We start from the raw sequence: 23749 nt of genomic DNA, 5'->3' as shown, positions 1-23749 counted from the left end.
CGACTCTCAACTTTGAACCCCCCGCTACATCCCCGGATTCTGTCTGGATTATGAACATGAATCTCCTCCTGCCGACTCGCCGGCATGTCCTTCTGAGCTTGAATACCGAGTTCGGCCGCACGGCCGAGCCTGCGTTTGTGCCCAAGTCGAAGAATGAGCACCTCACCTAAGTCCCGAGGATATTCAGACACCTCTGGGTATACTGACGTTGACATTCCTGTCGGGTGAAGGAAAATTTGTATATTGTCTGGCTGAAACAATGACAGCAGTACTGAGTTACTATATGACCAGGTGCCTTTAGTGGCGACGAGGCGCGACCTCATGGAATACATGGACATAAGGTAGTGTTACATATCAGTACTAAGAACACCATCCCCAACGTCCTCTATGTGCCGTCACTAAGCCGCTCACATTGGGATTCCGCTGGACGGCTGCGATATTGCGCCCAGATTCCCTGAAGCGCGATGACGAGCCATCAGCCCGCAAACCACAAGGTCAAGCTTGGCCAAAGGCATGTTGATGCGGAAGGCACGTCCGGGAGCGACGCAGGACGGTGATACGATCTTGATCGTGACAAATGAGCGTAAAGATACTGCCGGGGGAGAGAGGAACATCTGAGCTACACACATACCGTGCTGATTTACTTGCAACCACCTCCAGCACCATGTGCATTCCAAATCGTATTGTTGAACGACGTAGGTGGTGTTGTACCCACAGGAAAACGTGCCGTCCCGCCAGGCCCGCATTGAATGATTCCCTGCCATCCATGGAGTTCCTTATACGCCGATGAGAACCATGAAGAGGACGAAGAACGTCAATACGACGTGGATGGTCAGGGCCAGAACTATACGTTGATAAAAACCGGAGAGAGGACGGAAGAACGACGATGCGGCGGGGTTGGTCAGGACGAAGAGGCGAGTGGACATCCCAGACCCGGTGGGAAGGATTCCAAACTCCGATGTAGCGATAGTCGTAGCAGAATCGGATTATGGGTCGAATCGAGTGTAGCGGCTCTGGAGCCGCTACACTCGATTCGACCATAATCCGCGACCATAATCGACTTTCGAATCCACTCCGTAATCTGTCCCATAATCGCCAACTTTGAGGCCCCCTAATCACAGGAGCACTGACCGGGCTAACCGCGCTCAAGCGCCCACTTCTGCTGCCTCCACGGCCTCTCGCGTTATCTTCTCTGAAACCGCCCCAGTGGGAAAACGGAGAGAACAACAACCACATCCATTGATGGCCTCGTGATTTCACCATGATTTCGTGTATCGCAGGGAGAAATGTGGCTACTCTCCGAGACTGCAATTCGCTATATAATAACTCGTGAGGTCGTTCGTAGCGGGGGTACGCACTCGACTACACCACCATCACCCATGGCAGCCCGACTTCCTGCCTTCGCGAGCGCGACGGACGCGACGGACGCATCCGGCTATATGGTGCTGCGCGCGGTGTCTCTCGCCCTGGCGGTATCATCACTCGCTCACCTGTTTTACCTGGTCATTCGAGATCGGCGCACACCACTCTCTGAACACGCGATCGCGGAAGGACATGGATGGCGTGCCAGAATCGCATACTCGGGAGGAATCTATGGCGTGTTTCTGAGGGCTGTGAGGGCAGTAGGGACAGCAATTTACGCGGTATCTGCGATTGCCTACCTAATCTCAAATTCTGGTTCTGGTTCTGGTCTTCACTTCGATGTCGTACTTGAAGCAGTCGTTACCGTGAGCCTCGGATTTATGTCCACCACGGGCATCCCCGACTCATGCAGATAACTCTCCAGGGCTACGCGTTTGTACTCGGAGCATTATCTTTATCTACTTCCAGGAGGTGGCAGCGCAGGTGTGACGCTCACCTTGGCATCCTCCTGCTCGCCCACTTCGGTGTATCAGCATACATATATCTTCGTGCTGTGACCATAGTTGGGCAAGATCCACCTGGCAGGGGGACGACGCCCTGGTACATCTGGTATAGTGCACAACTCCTGTCCCTATTCATTCTTTGCATCTTCGTTCCACTCGCCATACCCGGTCCCCAATCGTCCGTCAGTCTCCTTCTTTCTACAGGCCTTTCCAGATCGCTCACCATCTTACTACCCAGGACCCCGTGAAGCGCGCTTCAATAGGCTCGTTCCTAACCTGGGGTTACTATACCCCGGCCATCTGGTACGCAGCGCGCCACGGCCACCTCCCTCCCTCCAAGCTTCCCCCTCTCGACCCTCATGACGAAACGTCCTACCTCATCGCACACGCCTTCCCCAAGATTGATCCTGTTGCACTGAAACGCCCGCGGCACGTCATCTGGTCCCTTCTCGACATTTTCAAATGGGACTACGCGCTCATGATCCTCGTGGCGCTCTGCGAGAGTGTTACTGGCTTCGTCTCGCTTGTCGGTGTCCGGCACGTGCTGTCGTATCTCGAGGACCCGGACGCGGCGCGCGTGCGACCGTGGGTGTGGGTGCTGTGGATCGGTCTGGGGCCGATCGTATACTCTGTCGTGTCGAACTGGTATCTGTATCTTGGCTCGCAGATCCTAGTGAGGTCGGAGGCGATCGTGACACAATTGGCGTTCAAGCACGCTTTGCGGATTCGGATGAAGCCGAAGGACGAGCCGCTGGCAGGCGACGCCGAAGTTGCAGAAGAGAGCGGCGCTCAAGAGGACGATCCTAGCCCAGCGCCAACTCCAAACGAGGAGCAAGGTGAAGAAGCGGATCCTGCCTCGACGGAAGAGCGCAGCACCAGTCGGGCCTCGACTGCGACTGTCGCGCCTTCTGACAGCGGTGCGACCGACGATACTAAGGCAAAGCAGGGCCAGAAGGCCGAAGAAGATGAGAAACAGAGGACCAGGCAGATGATTGGCAGGATCAATAATCTCGTCACGAGCGATGTAAGCGAGATGCAGCAGGCGAGGGACTTCCCTGAACTCCGTAAGCTATCTATGCTTTCCTGTTGAGTCCCCGGTACTCATCGTCTCTTGCAGTTTCACACTTCATGTCGACAGTCATCTCCGTCTATTTACTCTGGGATCTGCTCGGATGGAGGTGAGTTACCCCACGCAGTCGTCAACGGTCGGTAAGCTGACTGTCGGCTCAGCGCATTTGTGGGTATAGTGATAGTAGTGGTCACACTGCCCGTTCCCGCATGGGCTGCTGGCAAGATGATGAGCTCTCAGCGGGGAAAGATGGCTGCCTCTGATCGGCGCGTACAGGCCGTCTCGCAGGTCATGAACGTCTTGAGGATGATCAAGCTGTTTGCATGGGAACGCAAATATATGGAGCGGCTTGCGAAACTCAGGGAAGAAGAGATATCGTGGATACGTTACAATGGTTATCTGTGGTTGTCCACCTATGCACTCGATGTAAGAGTTCGCACCTTACCAAAGGCGAAGATTCTGACGTCTGCTTGATTTTCTGATTCAGAGTGTGAGATGGTTCAGAGAGCTGATCATTTCGCGCGCGTTCTGAAGGAGTTTCTTCTATAGATCTTGCCCTTGTGCAACGTTCTTGCGACATTTGGCATATACGTCAGTTCCAAAAATACGTGCATCAACTGTTTCCTGAAGTTGTGTTCGACAGACCCTCGTCATGAAGCAAGAACTGACAGGCGCACGCATCTTCACCTCCATCACTGTCTTCACAATTCTGCAGGGACAAATATCGCAGATAACCTATATGCTTCCCGATATTCTCAACGGTATTGGCAGTACCCTTGGGACTTCGCTCATACGTCACTAACGATACGCTGTAGCGAAGGTAGCCTTGGATCGGATCAATGAATTCTTCAACGATGTGAGTCGCATAATAATCGGGCCCCAAAGCCTTGTTGACACAATGCTATACATAGACTGAACTGATCAGACCCAATGCTGGTTTGGAAGATGCTCCCACTCAAATCCCGCCTTCTTATAATGATGACTCTCGGGTCGGGTTCGCTGATGCCACCTTCACCTGGGACAAAATCGAGACTGGACGAACCAAAAACGCCAAGAAGCGCCATTTCCGGTTGAGCATCGCGGGCGAGGTGACGTTCGAAAGGGGCGCTATTAACTTGATCGTCGGACCGACGGGCTCGGGGAAGACGAGTACATTGCTCGCTTTGCTGGGTGAGTTTGGGTTTCGACCAATCGACCGGCCAACTGAATCATGCATGTAGGCGAGATGTATTACTATCCGCAGAATGAGGCATCGTGGTACAATCTTCCACGTGGCGGCCACATTGCTTACGCCGCCCAAGAGTCGTGGGTACTGAATGAGACTATCCGGGTAGGTCCAATGATAAGAGAGGGGTAGCTTTGTTTTTTGAAAGTCCACGTAGGAAAATATCGTCTTCGGTTCGCCTTTCGATGAGGCACGTTATCAGAAAGGTACGTGTTCTACATCACGGTCTCGGGACAACATCCTGACGAGCTTGAAGTGATTGCACAATGCGCGCTAGTGCAAGACTTAGATATGCTCGCATCTGGAGATCGGACGGAAGTTGGTGAGAAGGTATGTCCAGGGTGTTGTGTCCATGGTCTTTGATCTCATGATTGTTCATGCTGATATATGTTATGTAGGGCATTACTCTAAGGCAGGTGGTCGATGGTATACGACGATAGCATGCTGCTGAATTAGACTACTGGCTACTGACCTATAGCGGAGGACAGAAGGCTCGTGTTACGCTAGCGCGTGCGGTGTACTCGAAAGCAGACATAGTCCTGCTAGATGATGTTCTGGCGGCCCTGGACGTCCACACTGCCAAGCATGTCGTTGACAGATGCCTCAAAGGAGACTTGCTACGGGGACGGACCGTACTTCTCGTAACGCACAATCTGGCTCTGACACGCTCGCTGGCCAAAAAGGTGATCCGCGTAGACAGACAAGGTCACGTCATGGCCGAAAGTTCGTTGAACGAGGCTATCGAGCACGATGCGTCTCTCGGTCAAGAACTTGCGAAAGAAGAGGAATTGGTGCAGAAGGCCGAAGCTGCAATTCCATTCGAAGAACCCGGTGATGCGGCGGCCAAAAAGGACGATAGCGGTAATGCAGGGAAGCTGATTGTCGCGGAGGACATCGCGCATGGTACCGTCGGCATGGATGCAATCATGCTGTATCTGCGCAATGTTGGAGGACCCTGGTTTTGGTTTTGGCGCCTGACTTTCGTCGCTACGAGTGCGGCATTCAAATTGTACGAGCCTTACTTCCTCGGTATCTGGTCGAATCAGTATATGGACCACGATGCCGCCGATGTACCGGCCACGAAGTACGTGCTAGTCATACCTGACCGCGAATGTGGTACCCTTCTGATTACCTCCTTCCAGATATCTCTCTGGATACGCAGCCTTATGCCTCCTTGAGCTGGTCACTGGGGCCTTGGCCTGGACCTTATGGCTTGCGGGCTCGATGCGGGCATCTGCTAGAATACATCGATTACTCGTCGAGTCGGTCTTCGGGGCGACCTTCCGGTACGAGATCGTCTATGAGCATGTATCATCAAACTGATTGCCACAAAGATGGCTTGATACGGTGCCAGTTTCTCGAGTTATTGCGCGTTGTACCAAGGTCTGTATCTGATATTGGTAATCATGTGCATCATTGACAAGCATCTCAACAAGGATATCCGATCGGTAGACGGGGGTGTGCGGAACATGTACAATGTACAGCAGATATTGATTGTCAGCGTCCTGTTCCGCATCGTTGCCATAGTGTACGTTGTGGGATGGGGCGCTCTGGCGGCGGGTCTTACAGTCCTGATCATTGGATTTGGTATGGGAAGATTCTATAACACGGCGCAACGAGGTCAGACTATGCAACTCCGACGATCCCTTCCCTTGCTTACCGTGATGTATCTGTCAGCGGTGAAGCGAGAGCAGAGTGTCGCCAAAGCTCCTGTTCTCAGCTTGTTCGGTGCCGGCTTGGCTGGTCTTCGTACGTCCAGGTCCAGTACATACGACTTGTGGATTGACGTATCACGGTGTAGCCTCTATACGCGCATACGGTGCTCAAGAGCATTTCGGCAGACAGCTGACCACGCGCATCAATCACTACACGATGCTCACGCGGAACTTACAGAACATCAATAGATGGGTAGTAGTCCGTATCAACACTCTTGGGGCCATGTTCTCGGCGATCGTCGCTGCTAGTGTGCTTTATGGCGGCCTAATCAGTGTAGGGGACGCTGGATTTGCCTTGTTGCAAGTACTTGGCTTCGGAACGGAGGTTTTCGTCCTCGTACGATTTTCCAACACGGCTGAGGTGGAATGTGAGTGTGCTAGTTTCGGTTTGAGACTCATGCTGATCAGGTGTGATCTAGCGAACAGTCTGGAACGCATCCTCGACTTCCTGAAGATTGAACACGAACCAGAGCCAACAAAAGAAGGTGTCCCTCCAGCATACTGGCCAGCAAGTGGATCTCTTCGAGCGAAGAACCTGTCTGCGCGTTATGCCCTAGGTAAACTCTTCCTCCGATCGAAGTGGTGACTACGCAGAGCTTTACCAATCCAGATTCTGCGGATGTGCTTCATCATGTTTCGTTCGATGTCAAGTCGGGCGAACGTATCGGTGTGGTCGGGAGGACGGGTGCCGGGAAGTCGACAATCAGCTTGGCATTGCTACGTGCTCTCAACTCCAGTGGGCAAGTCCTCTATGATGGCCTCGATATTCACAAGATCAATCTCAATTCTCTGCGTGCGAACATCACCTTCATCCCGCAACACCCTGATCTGCTATCCGGGAACATACGCGAAAACCTGGACCCATTTGGCGAGCACGACGATGCAACATTGAACGAGGCATTGCAATCTGCCGGGTTGTTCCGTTTACAGAAAAGCGGAGATGCGGCGGCCATCACACTGGACAGCGAAGTAGAACAAGGAGGTATGAACTTCTCCCATGGGCAACGTCAGGTGCATGTCTTTGATTTAGCTGTAATGTTCCATTTCCTGATGGTGTCGCAGATCATCGCGTTGGCCCGAGCGTATGTTCGGAGGAGCAAGCTCATGATCATGGATGAAGCCACGGCTGCCATCGGTGAGGTTTGACCTGTTCATCGCACAAGCTTCACTTACGTGTGGTATATCATAGATTATGAAACGGACGCAGCCATTCAAGAGTCTATTCGTTCCAATCTAGGTGACGATATTACTATCATTACAATAGCGCACCGTCTGCAAACAATCATGGACTCGGACAAAATCGTGGGTGCCAATGATGAAGCTCATCGTTGAATCTACTAATTGGATTGCCGTAGATGGTTTTGGATTCAGGCCGACTGGCACAATTTGGCACGCCAAGCGAACTCCTTGCGCAACGGAAGGGGCTGTTCTTTGAACTTGTTGAGAATTCATCCGACAAGGCCGCGCTTTATGGCATGGTCAAGCCTTCAAATTTGAGCCTCTGATTCGTCGCAGCCTGGTTTCGGGGACTGTATTCATTGGACTACCATGGCAGCAGTTTCTGTCATCATCTCGCGAGCACGACTTGTCGATAGCTCCTTTGGCATCGTTTGTCGAGACGTCGGGATCTGAGAGCTCTTGTAGTTACGGCTCTGCTACCCGATGCAAAGTTGTTTCCCGATTCGTAATAGCAGCCCCTGCCACCATTCCAAATGGCGTCTTGAAGGCCTCCGCACGATGTGCAAGACCAACGACAAGGACTATATGATGATTCTCAGTACTATGCGACAAAAATCATTGGACAAAGAGCGGATTTGGGTTGAAGAGCCCTCCTGCATGTGATATGCAACTATAGATGAGGTGACGAATGACCGACAGTATTACGAGAGGGGTTATTGAATGAGGGTCCCTGATCAACGAGAAAATATCATTACAGAAGAAGCTCGATGTTTCGTGTGTTATACGTTGAAAGAACCAGTCAATCGGAGGTCGCGGCTGCTAGCGCCAACAGAGACAGTGAACGCGCCGCTAGGAATGATCCACTGTTGCGACACGACGTCCCAAATTGAGAGGTCGTAGCGGGAAAGCTGCATTGTTACCTCGGACGAAGCTCCCGCGGCGAGGGCAATGTAGTCAAAGCTACGGAAATCACGACGTCAGGCGCCTAACACCACGTTAAGCTGCGGAGACGAACCCTTTCAATTCCTTGGGAGGAGAGTTCGCCGAGGCGGGTTTGCTAATATACAGCTGGGGCACCTCGTGTCCGTTCACCGTTCCGTTGTTCCTCACGGTGAACGTCACAGTGTAGACCTTCTCGTGCAACCTGAACCCATGTTCAGCGCTTTGTCACGGGTATAAAAGAACGAACGCACGATGAATCAAGCGACGATCCCGCACCCGTGGGCGGTGTGTACGAGCCCACAGATCCGGAAATGCTCAAGCCAGAATAGGCGAAGGTTGTGTAAGACAACCCAAACCCAAATTCATATCGAGGCGTGATACCAGCCTGATCAAAGTGCCTGTAATCGATGAAAAGCCCTGCACGCTTTTCAGTCAAACATTCTGAGTCCGTCAACCGGCACGATACCTTCTGTGTAGTCGATGTCGAGGGCTAATTGCCAGTGGGACGCGTAATCGTCGGGATCCTTTGCGATGGTGTACGGAAGCCGGCCGCTATCAGGCAGTTAGCTATATGGCTAGGTAGACAGCGGATCTCAACAAAATACCTTGGGTTGTATACGCCATACAACACATCTACAAGCGAATTACCGGCTTCTTGCCCAGCCAGTCCGCTCCAAACCAACGCGGTCACTGTTTAACCAGCGCTTCAAGCATGTTGTTCGCCCTTTCCAGAGTAGTCACGCACCATTGGGATGATCAATCCACTTCTCGACGGTCATCGGTCCGACGCTATTCACTATCACCACCGTGTTATTGTTCACCGCGGCCACAGCTTCAACGCTGTGCAGGAAACACTCGTCAGCTGTATAGATGTGTAGATAATAACATATGAGGCGCACAGAGCATCTCCGCTGTGCCATGCGTTCAGGTCGTTGCGGTCGCCAGTGTTTAACTCCACCAGGCTGCCATCCTCGCCGGAGTCGGAACTCAGGAAGACGAATGCGTAATCCTTGGAATAAGCAGGTTCGTCAGGCACGATCTTCCGTGACGCTTGAAATGGGTGCGCACCTTGCCGGCTGCTACGCTCGCGGCAGCCTTAACATCGGTATCAGACAGGCTTGAGGTGACCACAGTCCCATCTTGAGCGGAGCGATTCGTAATCGCGTCCACAGGCTGTATTCCGCAATGACGTGAGCCTCCGCGTGCAAAGAAAGCGTCGAGGGAACAGGGCTCACAGCGATCAGATACGGGAAACTGCCGGAGCTACGTGCGTTAAAAGGGATGAGCCCGGTATTCATTACACGTATGGCAGAGAACAATCTTTACCCACTCTGTGGGCTGAGGTCAGCGTTTGAGAGGATGAATATGAGAAATCACGTACGCCCCAGCCCATCGCAAGAATACCGGAGTCGCATGCGTTGAGATCACCACAGCTGTTAAGGCCGTTCGGGTTGGGGCCCGCATCGCTGCCTGGGAGCACGGTCGCAAAGAGCTAAAATTACGATAATGGAGGGTGACGCGCACCAATGATCCCGATGGTCCTGGGCTTATGCAAGGGAAGGACGCCTCCCGTGTTCTTCAGCAGCACAGTGGACGCAGCACCAATTGTCCTGATTATTCTACGGAAACATCAACGTGATTGTCAGTACATAGACGGGTTTGTAGGCGCTTACTCCTTATGGTTTCCTTGGACGTTAACGTGCTGATTCACTTTGCTGTTCGCGTCGTTCGCATCGAAGTTGACCGTTGGGTAGCCCTGGTCCTGGCCGAGGAGATACCAGCCCGCAAGGATGCGCGTAGCCATCTCGTCCAATCTGGCATCCGACACGGTCCCGATATCGTTCGCGAGGATCAGCAGATCGCCGAAGAAACCCAACAAATCCTCATAGAGACCACCCGGCATCTCCATCTGCGAGCGGCTTAGCTCTGGACATCGCAGCGCGTTGATCATAATCACGTACGTCCAAGCCTCCGTTAACGGCGCCAGAGGTAGAAGTCGTTGCAAACCAGTCGGACATGACATCTAGTAGTAAGGGAATTCAATGAGACTACGTTGGGGTAATGTGAAATCGAACTGCGCGACGTACAGCCCCGGAATCCAAGCTCGGTCTTGATCAGGTCATTCAGGATGTGATCATTCTCGCAGGCGTAGGTGCCGTTGACTGTGTGAGGTAGCCTTGAGCACCTCAGCTGTATGTTGAGTGAAGTAGCCAAGACGAACTCCTGTTATAGCTGCACATCGCGGCCGCGACGTTGGCTTGAACGCTGCGGAGGAACTAAGCTAAGATGAGAAACAGAATTGGCGCTTTGAGTGATATAGCTTACCGGATGGAGGTAGAGCTCGTGTATAGTTCTGTCATCCACGTTAGAAGTCTCCAACGTGCGGAAGTGCTCTTGCTCGTTAGCGATGATATGCTCTGAAACGAAATGAGGGTTTCGCTGAAGTCGAAGAGATCGCGATTGGCTCACTCATGCAGGCTTGCACACCCTGAGCTTGAATGCCGGTGATAGTTTCGAACGCTGCTTCGCCGGAAAGGTACGGATCACCACCGAAACCTTCCCAATTTCTACCCGCATCGGGATTGCGCATGAGATTCCTAAGCGCAAAAGGAATGTCAGGACGGTTGCTTCGCGGAGAATTTGAGATCTGGAATTCGCATGACCAACATCATGGGTCCAAGCTGCACGTTCACGCCCTTTCCGCGGAACTCCTGGCCCATGGCCGCGCCGCGTTGTTGGATCAGATCTCGGCTGAATCTGAGCAGTCAATAAGACGTCAGCGAGGCTTATTTTGTTGGCATTCTGAGAAGTCTAACGTGGCGGCCGCATTGATCCCACTGCATGTATGCGCAAGAGATTGTTAGTACAGCAATTTACTCAAGTCTACGAACTCGAGGGACATACGCAGGAAAAGCGGATACGAGATCCGTGCCCCGAACGCCCAGCGGACTATCTGAACGATGGCCATGGGACAATCAGTTGTCAACGAGGGATATCGCGTTTACGTGGGTCGCACCTTCCAGACAGAGCCCGGGAAAGCCAATGCTTGAAATCGGCCCAATGTTGCCAGTGCAATTGCCGCCGAATTCGCCGGTCCCTGTCGCGAGCGACACCTTGTCGCTCTGGGAGAGCTTCGCAACGGCCGCTTGCGCTTTGGTGTACGCATCATCCCACTGGGAGTTGCCCACTAAAATCCGATCAACCCTCAATGTGAGGGTGGAGGTCTGCATTTTACGAGGCATTACGTACGCTGGGCGACAACGAAAGGAAGGAGGCCCAGAGTTCCGACAATGACTGAACGGACCATGTTTGCCGATGCCTTGGCAAAAGCACGGATGGGGGCGAGAGCGAAACTCGGATGGACGTAGCAAACAACTCATGAGAGGTTATAAGGATATATAGCCCGGAAGCGAAGGAACCTCACACGTCGCGAAAGCGTATGAAAGAAGTCTGATGGAATATCTCCAAGGAGCGCATATCACAAATAACTGCCCTGGCTAGCGGCTTGAGCTGCCAGTGCATTCGTCCGCGCATCGCGCACAAACAGTCAAAGCGGGGAGGGAACCGAATAAGCTCCGTCTCAGCCGAAAGTGTTCGGAGAGTAGGTCCACCCAGGCCGACCGCGCTGACGGGCCAGCAGGTCACGGAAGGTGACTATTCGGGGAGGCGTAGACGGCAGGACTGACGGTTTGCTTGATGTTGATGAGCACGGAGACGGGAAGTAGCATTGCCCGTCCACGATGGTCATGGTCAGTAGAGCATGGGACGCGCAGTGGGCGTTGCCAATGCCATTGGCGAGGCTGCGTCGACCGTGACGTCGTGCGAGCTGGGGGGCGCAATGCCCCTGAATCGATCCCGTGACGCGGCATTATGGCAGAGAAGCCCTTCGCTCCGACGCTCGCGTCAGCGGCAGCTTCCTTGGTCTGGACAGTGACCACGGTTCACGCGAGTTGGACGCCTTCAAGCAATGATACTCTGCTTTGTGCTCAGCTTAGCTTCCGAAGCTGGAGATTAACATAACGAGCAGCCCCCGAGCTATGTCTGAACCTTCGACGTCAAGTTACCCAGACCTCTTCGACGAGTATACCCCAGACATTCTGAACGCAATCGACGAAGCCGAAGCCTCCTATGAACCGATTCAGGCGAAAGCTACAGATTTACAGCCAGCTGTGCAGCTTCGAAAACGCCATCGCTCTCCCTCGCCGAAGTCAGAACACCCGGCTACTCTAGAGCAACTCACCACTGAAGATGGATCATCGTACATGGACGATACCAGCACATACGGTGCATCGAAGTTCAATGGATGGGGCGAATATATGCGTCGCAAACGCGCCAAATTGCAAATTCAGAACGCAGAAATACCAAGTGACGGCGATGGCGGCGGAGGGATGGCTGACGAAAGTAGTAAGTTCTTCGAGGGGCTCAGAATATACGTGCGTCGCTGTTCTGCCTCAAATCGTCAGAACTGACTGGCAATCCACGGATGATAGATCAATGGTTACACCACCCCTTCCGTCCAAGAGCTCCGACGACTGATAATTCAACACGGAGGAGTGTTTCATCCCTATCTAGATCGGAAGTCGCTGGTGTACGCCCAGTTCATATACTACCTGGCGGCTTGCTTATTTAACGCTCGCAGCACGCACGTCATCACCTGCTCCCTGACTCCAGCGAAGATGAAGGAATTCCAGCACATGAAATTGGCTACGCCTAGCTGGCTTACCGATAGCGTAGAAGCCGGCAGGCTCCTTCCCTGGACAGACTACAAATATGTGGCGGGGAATCGACTGGACCAGGCCGAAGGTCGGAAGACGTCTCAGAGGGTGTTGGACGCTTTCGCTTCCCAACCCACGCGTCAGTCAACCTCCGTCAAGCCCCCGAGGCACGTTGGAAGCTCTAGTTCTCTTACATCAGGAGCTACCAAGGAACGTGATCATGCGAGCACCCCGATTGCGGACGATCCGGTGCTAAAAGCCACAACAGCGTTGGCCGCGGCGCATGTGGATGACGATGGCGTTGGCAGCTCGGCCAGCGGAACGTCGCGACCACTCGCCGGCGACGGATTGTCGTATATGGATGAAGATACCTACTCGGCATCAAAGTTTGGTGGGATAAGCGATTTCATGCGGCGCAAGAGGGTCAAGTTGCAAGTCCAGAACGCCCAGATAGAGGACGTGCTTGATAGCGCACAAGAGAAGAGGAGCGATATCTTCAAGGGGTTGTCACTATACGTGCGTATACTTCCTTGAACGCATTCACCAACATTCACAGTCGTCATATTTGATCAGATTAACGGATATACGGACCCGCCTGAGCACAAACTTCGAGAACTGATCGTACAACACGGAGGCACATATCAAGCGTACATGGACCAGAAATCGTACATGTAAGTTCTCGTTCTACAATACCGCGACCTCATGTTCACGCTCGTCCAGAACGCATATAATCACATCTACGCTTACAGCTGCGAAGATACGAGAATTTGCGCGTATGAAGGTCGTCACTCCTGCATGGCTTGTAGATAGCATCGCGCAGGGCGCCCTCCTGCCCTGGCAGGCTTACATATGGAAGGTGGAGGAGAGGGCCGAGGAAGACTATCAGGGCAAGGTGGTACCGAGACCAATGCTATTCAAGGGAACTGCGGGTGTCAAGCACAGCACCGGAGCATCAGCAGCAAGCCGCGACTCCGCAGTTGACGCTCAAGCCGCACCGAAGGTGCCAGCCACCGCCCCTCAAACTCCAAAGAAGCCAAAAGCGTTGGGTTCCCCTCATGTGTCCACGCCAAGCACGCCCAACAAAGCACTCCCTGTGTTCGTACCTCGCACGCCAACCACCCCGAAGGCAGATCATGCGCTGTACACTACCGACCCAGTCTCCCCAGATCAAGCGCAGCGGGTGCCGGGTTACGCTATGCACGACTCGAACCTTGCCGCTCAGAAGGCAATGAAGAACGTAGAGTGGCGCAAGGCTCACACTAGTATCAGCGAAGGTTTCATAGAGGGTTTGTCGATGGTTAACCTCGACTCGCTGTCCATCGTGTTAATTTTAGATTTTCCGTGTCGATAGGATATTACAAGAACTCTCGACTCCATCATCTGAGCATGTGGAAGGCTGAGCTACGCGGGCTGCTCCAGCAGGCGCAAGAGAAGGCAGAGCATATCGTGGACAAAGCGGACGTGGACGAACCAGAGCAAAGCAGCCAGGGTGACCCATCGCAGTCATCAATCGACATACCAGCAGAAGCGGACGGCGACAATATTTGCGAGAAAGATACCCGGGCTGCTGCGGCGATCGCAGATTCGGTCAGTATGCGAGGAGCAGCCCTGGCTTTGAACCCGTTGGTGAGGAAGGTCAAAGATGCGAGTCGTTCTGCCGATTCCAAACGCCGTGTCATTATGCATTGTGATTTCGACTGCTTCTTCGTATCCGCCGGCCTGGTTTCACGCCCGCAGTTGAAGGGCAAACCCGTTGTTGTGTGCCATTCGCAGGGTGCTCAAGGTGGCAATGCTAGTACGAGCGAGATTGCGAGCGCTAGCTACGAGGCGCGCGAGTTTGGTATACGGGGCGGGATGAGGTTCGTCGTAAGCATATGGGACGTTTCGGGAGATTCTCACCTGTCTCCAGTTTGCAACAGGCCAGACAACTTTGTCCAGGCATAATTACCATACCCTATGAGTTCGAAACGTTCGTGACTTCACTCTGAGTACTCGTTACGCTTGCTAATCAGCCCCTCAACGGCAGGTACAAGAAGTACTCATTGGAGTTCTACACTATCTTGATGCGTTATGCGGATGACCTGCAAGCCGTGTCGGTGGATGAAGCACTGATTGATGTCACGAGTCGAATCATCGATCATGCGCACTCCACCTCTACTACGAGCGAACCTGCTGTGGACCCTGCTTTAGAGCTTGCGAACCGTATACGTTCGCAGGTACGGGCAGCTACGAATTGCGAAGTTAGCATCGGTATTGCACACAACGTCATGCTCGCGCGCCTCGCAAACCGACGCGCGAAACCGGCCGGTGCTTTGCACATTCATCCAGATGAAGCAGAGGATTTTCTGGCGCCATTAAAGCTGGACGATCTTCACGGCTTCGGGTATGCCTCAGCGCAGAAGGCCCAGGAGAAGCTGGGGACGACGATCCTTGGCGAACTACGGAAAAGGAGCAAAGGCACCCTTTGCGATGCTCTAGGGAAGGGCACGGGAGACACAGTATGGAAGGCTATACGAGGGATTGATGATAAGAAACTAGAGAGTGATAAACCCAGGAAGAGCGTTAGCTGCGACATCAATGTAAGTCTAGTACGTGCTGCTGGAGAAAAGGGCTAACGATTTTGCAGTATGGTATCCGCTTTGAGGACAATGGCCAGGCTGAACATTTTATCTATCAAATGGCTGAAGAGGTAGCTCGTCGACTTGATGCTATCCACATGCGCGGCCAGTCTTTGACCCTCAAGATTCTCAAACGTCACCCCGAAGCGCCTGTCGAAGCTCCTAAGGTGCATTAAATGACAATCATACCGCGATAGCGAGCTGATCGCAGTGTAGTTCATGGGGCATGGGTGGTGTCAGCAATTTACGAAGCAGGCAGCATTATTGCGCACGACAAGTGAACCTAAGCTTATTGGCGACTGCGCATGGAGACTACTCAAGTCCCTAGCGTTTGACCCGAAGGAGTTAAGAGGCATCGGTATACAAATCCAGAAGCTTCAGAAAGTCGCCCAATCCGTGCCTGACCAAGGGCAAGGCAAACTGTTCTTCCCACCTGCTGCCGCGATGCCAATCAACCAAGCGAAGCAAGGACAACCACCGCCCGCCGCGCCTCCCACCGTTGTCCTGCCGCCCTCTCAAAACGACGAAGTCATTATGATTGATGTGCCTGACAAGGCTGAGGCTGCCCTGAAGGACGCTAATCTGCCTGTTCCTGCCGTTCCAGTCGACCTTCCCTCGTTCTCCCAGGTGGACCGGTCCGTATTCGACGCCCTACCGGACGATGTCCGGAAGGAACTGCAGGCGGAATACCAACGTCGGTCAGTTTCTCCGTTGAAGGAGGTCGCCATGAAGAACATTAAGACATCTATTCCTGCCGCTCCGGTTGACCTGCCTTCCTTTTCTCAGGTGGATCGGTCCGTGTTTGATGCCCTGCCAGACGACGTACGGAAGGAGCTGGAGGTTGAATATAAACGACGATCAGCCTCTCCCCTTGTGGCTCCGATCCCACCGGCGCCCGTAAACCTCGGTTTGCGTGCGTCGCCTGTCAAGGCTCCGCTGTTCAAGTTGTCGGTGAAAGGATCCAATGTCAAGCGCATCACCCAGGCCTTGGCCCCGAAGAATCGGGGGGTGCGCTCTCCGAAGAATACTACGATCTTTGCCAAGATCGACAAGGGAAAGCAAAAGCAAAAGATTATATTCCCGACCACTTCAGTAGCCAATGTCACCCCTGATGAATTGCGGGAGCTTGACATCGATCCGGACATCTTCACTATGCTCCCTAAGGACGTCCAACGCGAGCAACTGGCCGGTGCACGATATGCGAGGGGTCTGGGCGGGGCAACGGTTGTCTTCGCCGAGGGTAAACGCAAGCCCTTGAAGCCCATGACGGGTTTCATCAAGGACCCCAACGCAGTGCGATACATTCCCCCGCCGCCACCTCACGTGTATCATCCCGAACCGCCCTTCTTGAAGCAGATATCTCAGGGGAAGAAGCTGTTCTTCACGCTTGCGGAGGATGTTCAGGACCTGATAGAAGCGTGGGTGGACCGGTTCCGCGAACAACTCCCGAACGACAGGGACGTCGAGTTCTTCGCCAAGTTCCTCGTGCAGAGCATGGAGGGCGAGCGGTCGACGGACGGCGGGATCCACAAGGCGATAGGCGTGCTGAAGTGGTGGCTAATTGTGCTCAGAACACACTTCGGTGTATGGGAACATGTTCAGGGGGACATGCCTGTGGATCCAGAGGGCAGAATCACTTCGGAGATGGTGGGACGGAGTTGGTGGAAGGCCTTCCGTGAGGTGAAGGGTCGAATGGATGTCGTTTCTAGGAAACGATTTGGTGGTAACGTTTCAGTGCGCTAGATCTGTTTCTTCTCGTAGTTGTCATCATCGTTCTTTGTCTTGTATCGCTAACGGAAATTCATGTATACCACGCATTGTATCCATAGCATTCCGATGTACGTGATTATTATATCAAAACACCAATTCAGAATGAATGCATCGAGATAACAATCAATCAATCCAGTACCCCACCAAAAGAGACATGCTGCAGCCTGAGGCATCAATGCACAGCGGGTTTGGAGGCATTGGCAATGAATAGGTCTGCCTTGTTACCTCTCATGGTAGCCGAGAGCGCCTTCTGATAATTGAAGTTCTCGAGACCGGCGCCCTCCAGTATAACTCGCATATCTGCTTCGTCGAACCCGAAGGGGTGAGGGACGACGTGGTTGTGGGTCGCCGGAATGACGACTTCTCCAGACGGATTCTTCATGACGTCCATCACGAAGAGCGCTCCTCCTGGCTTCAGAAAGTACACCAGCGTTCGGCTCACCTCCGAAGGTGAGGCAAAATGGTGATAAGCAGCAAGGCACTAGGATCACGAAACCGGTCACCTCTTTCGAACCATAGTACGCCGAAAAAGATACAGACCACGACCACGTCGAATTTTTGCCCGTCGAGCGCTCCTTCTGCGGCTTGGAGATCCGTGCATACGGCTTTCATCTCCTCCGGAGGTATTCCCTGGTTACTCACTCGGCGGTTGAACTCATCGACCATGCTTTGACTGATGTCAACTCCGACGATGGATTTCACGTGAGGAGCAAGTTCCCTGGATAAACCACCTGGGGAAGCGGTCAGTTATGCTTGCACGTATGGAGCAATACGATCCTGGCGCCAACCTGTACCGCAAGCGAAATCCATGAGCGTCGTCTTTTCCTCGTCGAAAGGGTAGGCATCCACGATCAATTTCCCAACCTTCTTCGCAATCTTGAGATAGTCGGGCCGATCTGCGTGATGTGCGGCTTCTACACTGGTGTTGAAGTGTTGCCGGTTGGCTTCGGTAAAGTCATGCGAATGAGCATGATGTTGGTGGTGATCGCCTGGAGCAACGAGTTACCAAGTAAGACGATCGTAGATGATCCAGGTTGGAATGTAAAGTTCACCTTCTACTTGCGGTGTGGAATCCATCGCGACTTGCTGGATAGGCAGCTATCCGAGCGCGATTTATAGAACAACGCGTCGCGCGCGTCGCGTAAGCAGTAGGGATCAGGACCATCGCGGTCGTTGATCACGTGCCGCATGCTGCTCAAGGCGGCGTGCTCGCTGCAAAGCTGCTTGTCGAAAAGAAGTTTGGAGAACCGACCAACGTTGCCACGGCAGTGCAATGCCAGTTGCAGTGAGAGCAAGCTGGATGGCGCGTCGATGATGTTGTTTGCTGGAGGCCAGTCATTTGATCGAGACTGTAATGAGCAATCCGTGGACCAGTCCAATGCCAGTAGCAGACAGGTCAATGTAGGCTGTTTCTTCCATCAAGAATCGATATATACATCCCCTTCGACGACGCAGTAGTAGTCGACCCGCGAGGAGCACCAATAAGCGGCCGACAGCCGTTTCTCTTCCGCAAGCAAGCATAGTAAAGCCCAGTGGGACAGGATTGAACCATCTTCTGTTTACGACTGCATTTCTCGTTGAATGGAGCGATCGATCCTCCAGTTCGTACGCCATGATGTCGAATCCAGTGCGGGAACGCATACAGCCGATGAAGTCGCAAAAGTCAAAAGGCCCGTGCCGAGTCCACCGCAAAAAGCGTGGCACTTCAGTTAAGCGCCCGAAGCTCGCGCGTAATTCAGGTTGCTCTAATGACAAGATTGAAGGAACTCGATTAATAATTACAGACATCATATCTAGCGTTAAAGCTGTCGTATTATCGTACAAGGTCATATCTAAAGCAAATACTCCGCCGCCTCAGGGCGCAGAGCTACAGCACAGACAGCAGGGGGGGATATAATGACCACCTTCATCCAAAATATGACCCGACCAGCATCCACACAAATATCCAACAATGTAGGAGGGGGAGGAGAGGGGGAGGAGGTAACGCGATAGATACAGGCGCGACGCGACCGACTGCTTTTACAACACCCCAGACAACACATTTACCAGTGCGAGGGGCCGAAGGTCTCGCCGGGCGCGAGAGTCTTCATGGTGACGCCGTTCGCGTCGCCGTTGTTGAGGTAGACGGTGTTGCCCCACCAGGTGAGGATCGAGTTCTCGCCGATCGTGCCGTTCTTCGGGAACTGGAGGCAGAAGAAGATGATGATGATCGAGACGGCGACACCCGAGTCGAGCGCGGCGGACAGGACGTAGTTGTACTTGGTCCACCAGGCGAAGTGACGCCGGCGGATGACGTACTGGAAGATGAAGCCGACGATCGTCCAGGGCACGTAGTTGATAGCGGTGGCGGGCGGGATGAGACCAGTGCCGGTGAAGATGACTGTCGGACGCGGTCAGTAAGACGATTTGAAATCGGGGGTTAGAAGACGGGACGTACCGGGCATGTTCACGTATTTGAAGAACGAGTTCGGGTACTTGCGGGTGATCAACCACGGGATGCAAGGGGCGATGGCACCGATGAGGAAGAAGAACGTGAGGCCGTAGTAGAGCTGGCCCTTGGAGAACTGCAGGGCCGGGCCAATGACGCCCCAGATGATGGACGCGGTGCCGAACACCTCGGTCGAGGGGCAGATGAAACCGTCAGGCTGGTCAGAGTCGCACATGCCGTTGATGTTGGTGAACATCCACGCCTGTACGCCAAGCTGGACGGTGCCGGCGACGACGGTCGCCCAGGTCTGAGCCCAGAACATGGGGCGCGGGGGGATCTTCATGTAGTGGCCGAGCTTGAAGTCGGATGCGAAGGTGAGCGCCTGCGCCATGGTGATGTAGCCCCAGGTCTTGAACATCATCATCGCGACGGGGCGGCCCGGGAGGGCGTAACCGATGATGAGCTCGGTGATGACGTTCAGGCCGACCTGCTGGTTGGTGATAGCCTGGATCATGCCGATGGGGATGATGTAGACGAAGGCGATGATGAGCGCGAGCACGAAGCCCCAGACGGGGAACTGCGTCGGCCAAACCTCGATCGAGACGATACCGAAGACGAACATGGTCAGGAAGATGCACGCGTACCACCACTCCGGCACCTGAGGGTAGCGGGACATGAGACGGGCGTGGATGTCGGGCTGCTCGGAGAGCGAGCGACGGGACTGGACCCAAATCTGCTTGCGGAAGTAAAGGATGGCGTGCATGATCGTCGCGGTGATGGAAGCGAACGAGAGACCGTAGGACAGCGCAAAGGTGGTGGAGAGGAAGAGCGGGGAGTAGTTGTGGTACGCCTCGAGGTTGATGGTCGAATCCGGGTTGAGGATGCGGGAGACGTTGTACGATCCACCAGTGTTGTCGAACGAGCCACGGGAAGACATTGGCATGTACTCGGAGTACCAAGTGTTGGTGTAGTATAGGATGGGGGTGATGAACCAGAAGAAGAAAAGGAAACCACCAGCGACGTTGGCCTCAGCCCACCAGGGAGTGGCGAGCGGGGAGCCAATGTAAGCAATTTGGGACCAGTCGAAGGTGATGAGGCCCATGCCAAGCCCGCTGATGTAGCCGAATAGCTGGTTGACCTTGACGTTGTTCGGGGCAATCCAGCAGACCCAGGAGAAGTAGGAGAGGGCGGTGAAGATGTAGCCGGGGAAGAAGTACCAGCAGAAGGAGCCGAGGAACGCGTACAGGAAGAAGCGTTCACGGCTGATACCTCCGCGGTTACCGATACCGGCGTACTCCTGCGAGTGGAGGGTGTTGAACAAGGCGCAGAGCACCAAGTTCGCGGGCCAAACTAGGAAACGAAGGGAAGCGATCAATTTCCAGCGGAATGAACAGCGTGATTGATGAACTCACTCATCGACGGGGGCGAGACGAGGAAACGCCTCCCGATACCACCAATGGAGAAACCGATGAGCTGGGTGGACATAACGACCATCCATTGGTAGCCGAAGTTGTAAATTTGGCCGTAATAGACACGCTGCACGGCGACAATGTCGGTGGCGTATGCCGAACCGGCGCCGACGGACGCCATAATCGTCACAAGCACGTGCTCCTTGACCGTGAACGGACCTTGTTTCCAAATTTAGCCACGGATGCACATCACGCGCGCCCGCAACGGGAAGAAAAGCTTACCGGGGTTAATGGCAACGCCAAAGATCTTGACGTTGGGAAGGAACTTGGCCCACGCACGGCCGACGGGGAAAGAGAGCAGCTGGGCGACGAGACCCGAGATGGTGACGGACGGATAACGGAAGAAGAAGAATTGGTTGAGGCCGGGGATGATGATGGCCCAGATGAGACCTGGACGGGAAGGGGGGTAGACTTCAGTACTCGTACGGGGGATGTATTCGAGTCATTACTCACCAATTACCCATGCCCGGAGGGTGGAGACGGGCATGTCCGGGTCATCCGTGTTCGCGACGGCGGACCGCACCTCGGGGTAAGGCGAGTCGTCCTCGAGCCCGGGGCCAATGGCGTTGATATCGACATTAGGATCGTCGAACTCGGCGCCGGTCACCTCGTGAATGTCGGGGACTGCGGGGGGCGGTGATGAGATTTAGGCAGTAGGACACACATCCTAAACGTTGATTGACTGACCGTGACGCGCCTTCTCTGCGTCGTACTTCTCATCCACAGAGGGAGTGCTCGGATGCACGGCGCCCTCTTGGTAGGCGGTCGACATGGCTGGCAGGAGAATTGAGGAAAGGCGGGATTCGTGCGCGTCCCCGACTTTAAGTGCTTGGGAAAGGCGATAAGACCCGGGAGTTGATTGGAGCATGTGCTCCATCGTTCCATGCGACCGTCTCTCAATCGGCGGCGCTTCCAGCCGTTCCTGAATTGGCTTGGCCTGTCCCATCGAGATCCCGCAGAGCCTCTCGCACACAGTGCCATCGCCTTTCCGGCCGGTGCGCGCCCACGGTCTCCCCGTAGTCCCCGTTCCGTTTTTACGCGTCATCCTCTCCCACTTTACGAGCCTTTTCCCCTTTCCCGCGCGCCCAGGAATAGAAAACGGGGGTCTCCATCACCATCAGCAGCGCTGCGACACCGCCATCTGTCGGTGGAGCCCGAGCTCGTTGTCCAGCCCATTGTCAGAGCCTGGGTGTCCTTCGGCCCCTCTCGGACCCCCGGACGAGTTTTCGATCGTGTGCTCAGGGTTCCGGCCTCCGCCTCCATCCACAAAGCGACGGAGGGACCATGCAGTACAGTGTACACCGCGTACCGTTTCTTTCCATTTACCAAGAAAAATAGCCCTCAAAGGTGAAAGAACCCCGCCCATGACACAGCGCTCGTCGAACCTCCGTCGTCGTCGCCCCGCCGTCTGAACCTTGTCGCACTGTCACGCGTTACGGCGACGGAGTGAGCTGCGTCCACATGGGTGTTCCGGGAGATGGCGAAACGATGAAAAAAAAACGGTGAACTCAATCTGCTGAATCCCCTAAATGAGATGCGAATGATCGCCGATCCCGAGTCCGCGAGCGAGTCCGTCCGATCCGGAAAAAGAGCAGTATCCCGACGATACCCTCCTACACCTCGAGTCAGTCGAGACTTGCAGGCAGAATCTCGTCGAAGCTCGTCCCATTAGCCCGACGAGCCATCGCAGGACCTCGAGTCACCGGTTCGACAGAGTCGCCGATAACACGCCTTTCTGCAGCCTGTCATACTCTATCTGACGTTCTGGCCCATCTATCGAACGCGCCTGTTGAACTTACCTCCCCCTTCCACCTCCTTCTCCTCCTCGCCTCGCCGCCCGCCGCTCCCAGACTCGACAGGGCTTGGGAGGTACCATCAACCCATCACTCCTCTATCGGCCATGTGGACCTCCATATGGGCTCTCCAGAACGCACACGCCATCATCTGGCATCACTCACACTACTTGTCGATTCCATTTGATGCGCCATCTGAACGGGCGTTTTGTTCACCTTGGCTCTTTGGTGCAGCCGGAACATTGGGACGCCGGGAAATCACACGGACGGGGGAGCCCTCCCGGCCGGCCGGTCCAGGCCGGTGATCGCCTATTTGGGCAACTCCACCGGCGCGTCGCTGGCAATGTCAACGCGGGTTCTCTGTCTCTCCATCATGCTTTATCGTCAGGGACGCCAGGGTCTCTCTCTTCTTGATTCGAACGAACAAGATGTCTCTGTTCTGTTCTCTCTCTTCTCTCCTGCACATCTCCATCAGATGCGATGTACCGCAGAAGGCGCCGAAGCGCGGCTGAGCGGAAGCAAAAGCTGCGGGACGACGAAACTACGCCCTGATCGACCCTCCGCAGCGTGGCGTTATAGCCTTTCGTGGACCGGGTTTCGAGGCTTTCTCGTTTTCCCCAGAAGGGAGGGGTCGTAGAGCGGTGTAAGGACTCGTTTCCGCACCAGAATCTGATCCAAGATCCCGCGCCCTCGCTAGAGTGAGTACATACCGTTATTAACACATTCTTCGCTACTATTACTCTTTGATGTCGCGTGCCGAGCGCTAATCTGATTCGCATCACAGCACCCAACACCCCCGTCACTGGTCGGATCGTCCCATCTAATTGTGCGGGAGAAACCCTTGGCTTCTGGCTCAGTTGATATCGTTGCAGGACGGGGATACCCGTTTTTGGATATCTTCAGGTTCGCGTATCGACACCAACTTGACGCCATCGCTCGCGGGTTGCGGTGTCTGATATAG

At 54.2% G+C, this 23749-nt stretch overlaps 6 protein-coding genes across 6 annotated transcripts; 2 read left to right on the top strand and 4 right to left on the bottom strand.

Moving 5' to 3' along the window:
- Nucleotides 1-1379: 1379 nt before the first annotated feature.
- Nucleotides 1380-7379, top strand: PUNSTDRAFT_144423 (P-loop containing nucleoside triphosphate hydrolase protein; the record flags this gene model as incomplete). Its single annotated transcript, XM_007384983.1, has 23 exons — nucleotides 1380-1727; nucleotides 1787-2047; nucleotides 2104-2929; nucleotides 2983-3043; nucleotides 3096-3360; nucleotides 3578-3695; nucleotides 3750-3790; nucleotides 3846-4104; nucleotides 4155-4264; nucleotides 4317-4365; nucleotides 4437-4489; nucleotides 4558-4585; nucleotides 4643-5243; nucleotides 5302-5445; nucleotides 5494-5542; nucleotides 5596-5779; nucleotides 5837-5908; nucleotides 5961-6242; nucleotides 6294-6431; nucleotides 6485-6885; nucleotides 6937-7009; nucleotides 7064-7176; nucleotides 7230-7379. The coding sequence occupies 23 exons, from the start codon at nucleotides 1380-1382 to the stop codon at nucleotides 7377-7379; spliced, it is 4626 nt and encodes a 1541-aa protein (XP_007385045.1).
- Nucleotides 7380-7695: 316 nt separating this feature from the next.
- Nucleotides 7696-11302, bottom strand: PUNSTDRAFT_126780 (glycoside hydrolase family 3 protein; the record flags this gene model as incomplete). The annotated part of the gene is made up of 22 exons (XM_007384982.1): nucleotides 7696-8013; nucleotides 8069-8197; nucleotides 8247-8412; nucleotides 8462-8547; nucleotides 8601-8685; nucleotides 8741-8835; nucleotides 8895-9004; nucleotides 9064-9168; nucleotides 9231-9263; nucleotides 9377-9465; nucleotides 9520-9614; nucleotides 9669-9904; nucleotides 9957-10018; nucleotides 10083-10157; nucleotides 10217-10271; nucleotides 10321-10412; nucleotides 10465-10592; nucleotides 10663-10752; nucleotides 10812-10832; nucleotides 10900-10948; nucleotides 11012-11182; nucleotides 11245-11302. 22 exons carry the CDS (start codon nucleotides 11300-11302, stop codon nucleotides 7833-7835), a joined length of 2211 nt encoding a protein of 736 aa, XP_007385044.1. The 3' UTR covers nucleotides 7696-7832.
- Nucleotides 11303-12032: 730 nt separating this feature from the next.
- Nucleotides 12033-17071, top strand: PUNSTDRAFT_135458 (uncharacterized protein; the record flags this gene model as incomplete). The annotated part of the gene is made up of 10 exons (XM_007384981.1): nucleotides 12033-12428; nucleotides 12486-12583; nucleotides 12635-13226; nucleotides 13284-13381; nucleotides 13431-13996; nucleotides 14062-14569; nucleotides 14620-14679; nucleotides 14737-15289; nucleotides 15337-15495; nucleotides 15545-17071. 10 exons carry the CDS (start codon nucleotides 12033-12035, stop codon nucleotides 17069-17071), a joined length of 4557 nt encoding a protein of 1518 aa, XP_007385043.1.
- Nucleotides 17072-17131: 60 nt separating this feature from the next.
- Nucleotides 17132-18175, bottom strand: PUNSTDRAFT_144420 (S-adenosyl-L-methionine-dependent methyltransferase; the record flags this gene model as incomplete). Its single annotated transcript, XM_007384980.1, has 4 exons — nucleotides 17132-17579; nucleotides 17639-17829; nucleotides 17887-18087; nucleotides 18151-18175. The coding sequence occupies 4 exons, from the start codon at nucleotides 18173-18175 to the stop codon at nucleotides 17271-17273; spliced, it is 726 nt and encodes a 241-aa protein (XP_007385042.1). The 3' UTR covers nucleotides 17132-17270.
- A 685-nt stretch (nucleotides 18176-18860) lies between these two features.
- Nucleotides 18861-22057, bottom strand: PUNSTDRAFT_53265 (small oligopeptide transporter). The gene is made up of 6 exons (XM_007384979.1): nucleotides 21683-22057; nucleotides 21449-21619; nucleotides 21218-21385; nucleotides 20939-21154; nucleotides 19536-20876; nucleotides 18861-19478 (listed from the first exon to the last, which is right to left on the bottom strand). The coding sequence occupies exons 1-6, from the start codon at nucleotides 21765-21767 to the stop codon at nucleotides 19141-19143; spliced, it is 2319 nt and encodes a 772-aa protein (XP_007385041.1). The 5' UTR covers nucleotides 21768-22057; the 3' UTR covers nucleotides 18861-19140.
- Nucleotides 22058-23329: 1272 nt separating this feature from the next.
- PUNSTDRAFT_114340 (uncharacterized protein) lies at nucleotides 23330-23721 on the bottom strand (the record flags this gene model as incomplete). Its single annotated transcript, XM_007384978.1, has 2 exons — nucleotides 23330-23481; nucleotides 23571-23721. 2 exons carry the CDS (start codon nucleotides 23719-23721, stop codon nucleotides 23330-23332), a joined length of 303 nt encoding a protein of 100 aa, XP_007385040.1.
- Between the last annotated feature and the right edge of the window lie 28 nt (nucleotides 23722-23749).

The sequence above is a fragment of the Punctularia strigosozonata genome (genome assembly GCF_000264995.1).
Source record: "Punctularia strigosozonata HHB-11173 SS5 unplaced genomic scaffold PUNSTscaffold_8, whole genome shotgun sequence".
NCBI lineage: Eukaryota > Fungi > Basidiomycota > Agaricomycetes > Corticiales > Punctulariaceae > Punctularia > Punctularia strigosozonata.
This window is presented reverse-complemented; position numbering and strand designations above follow the sequence as displayed.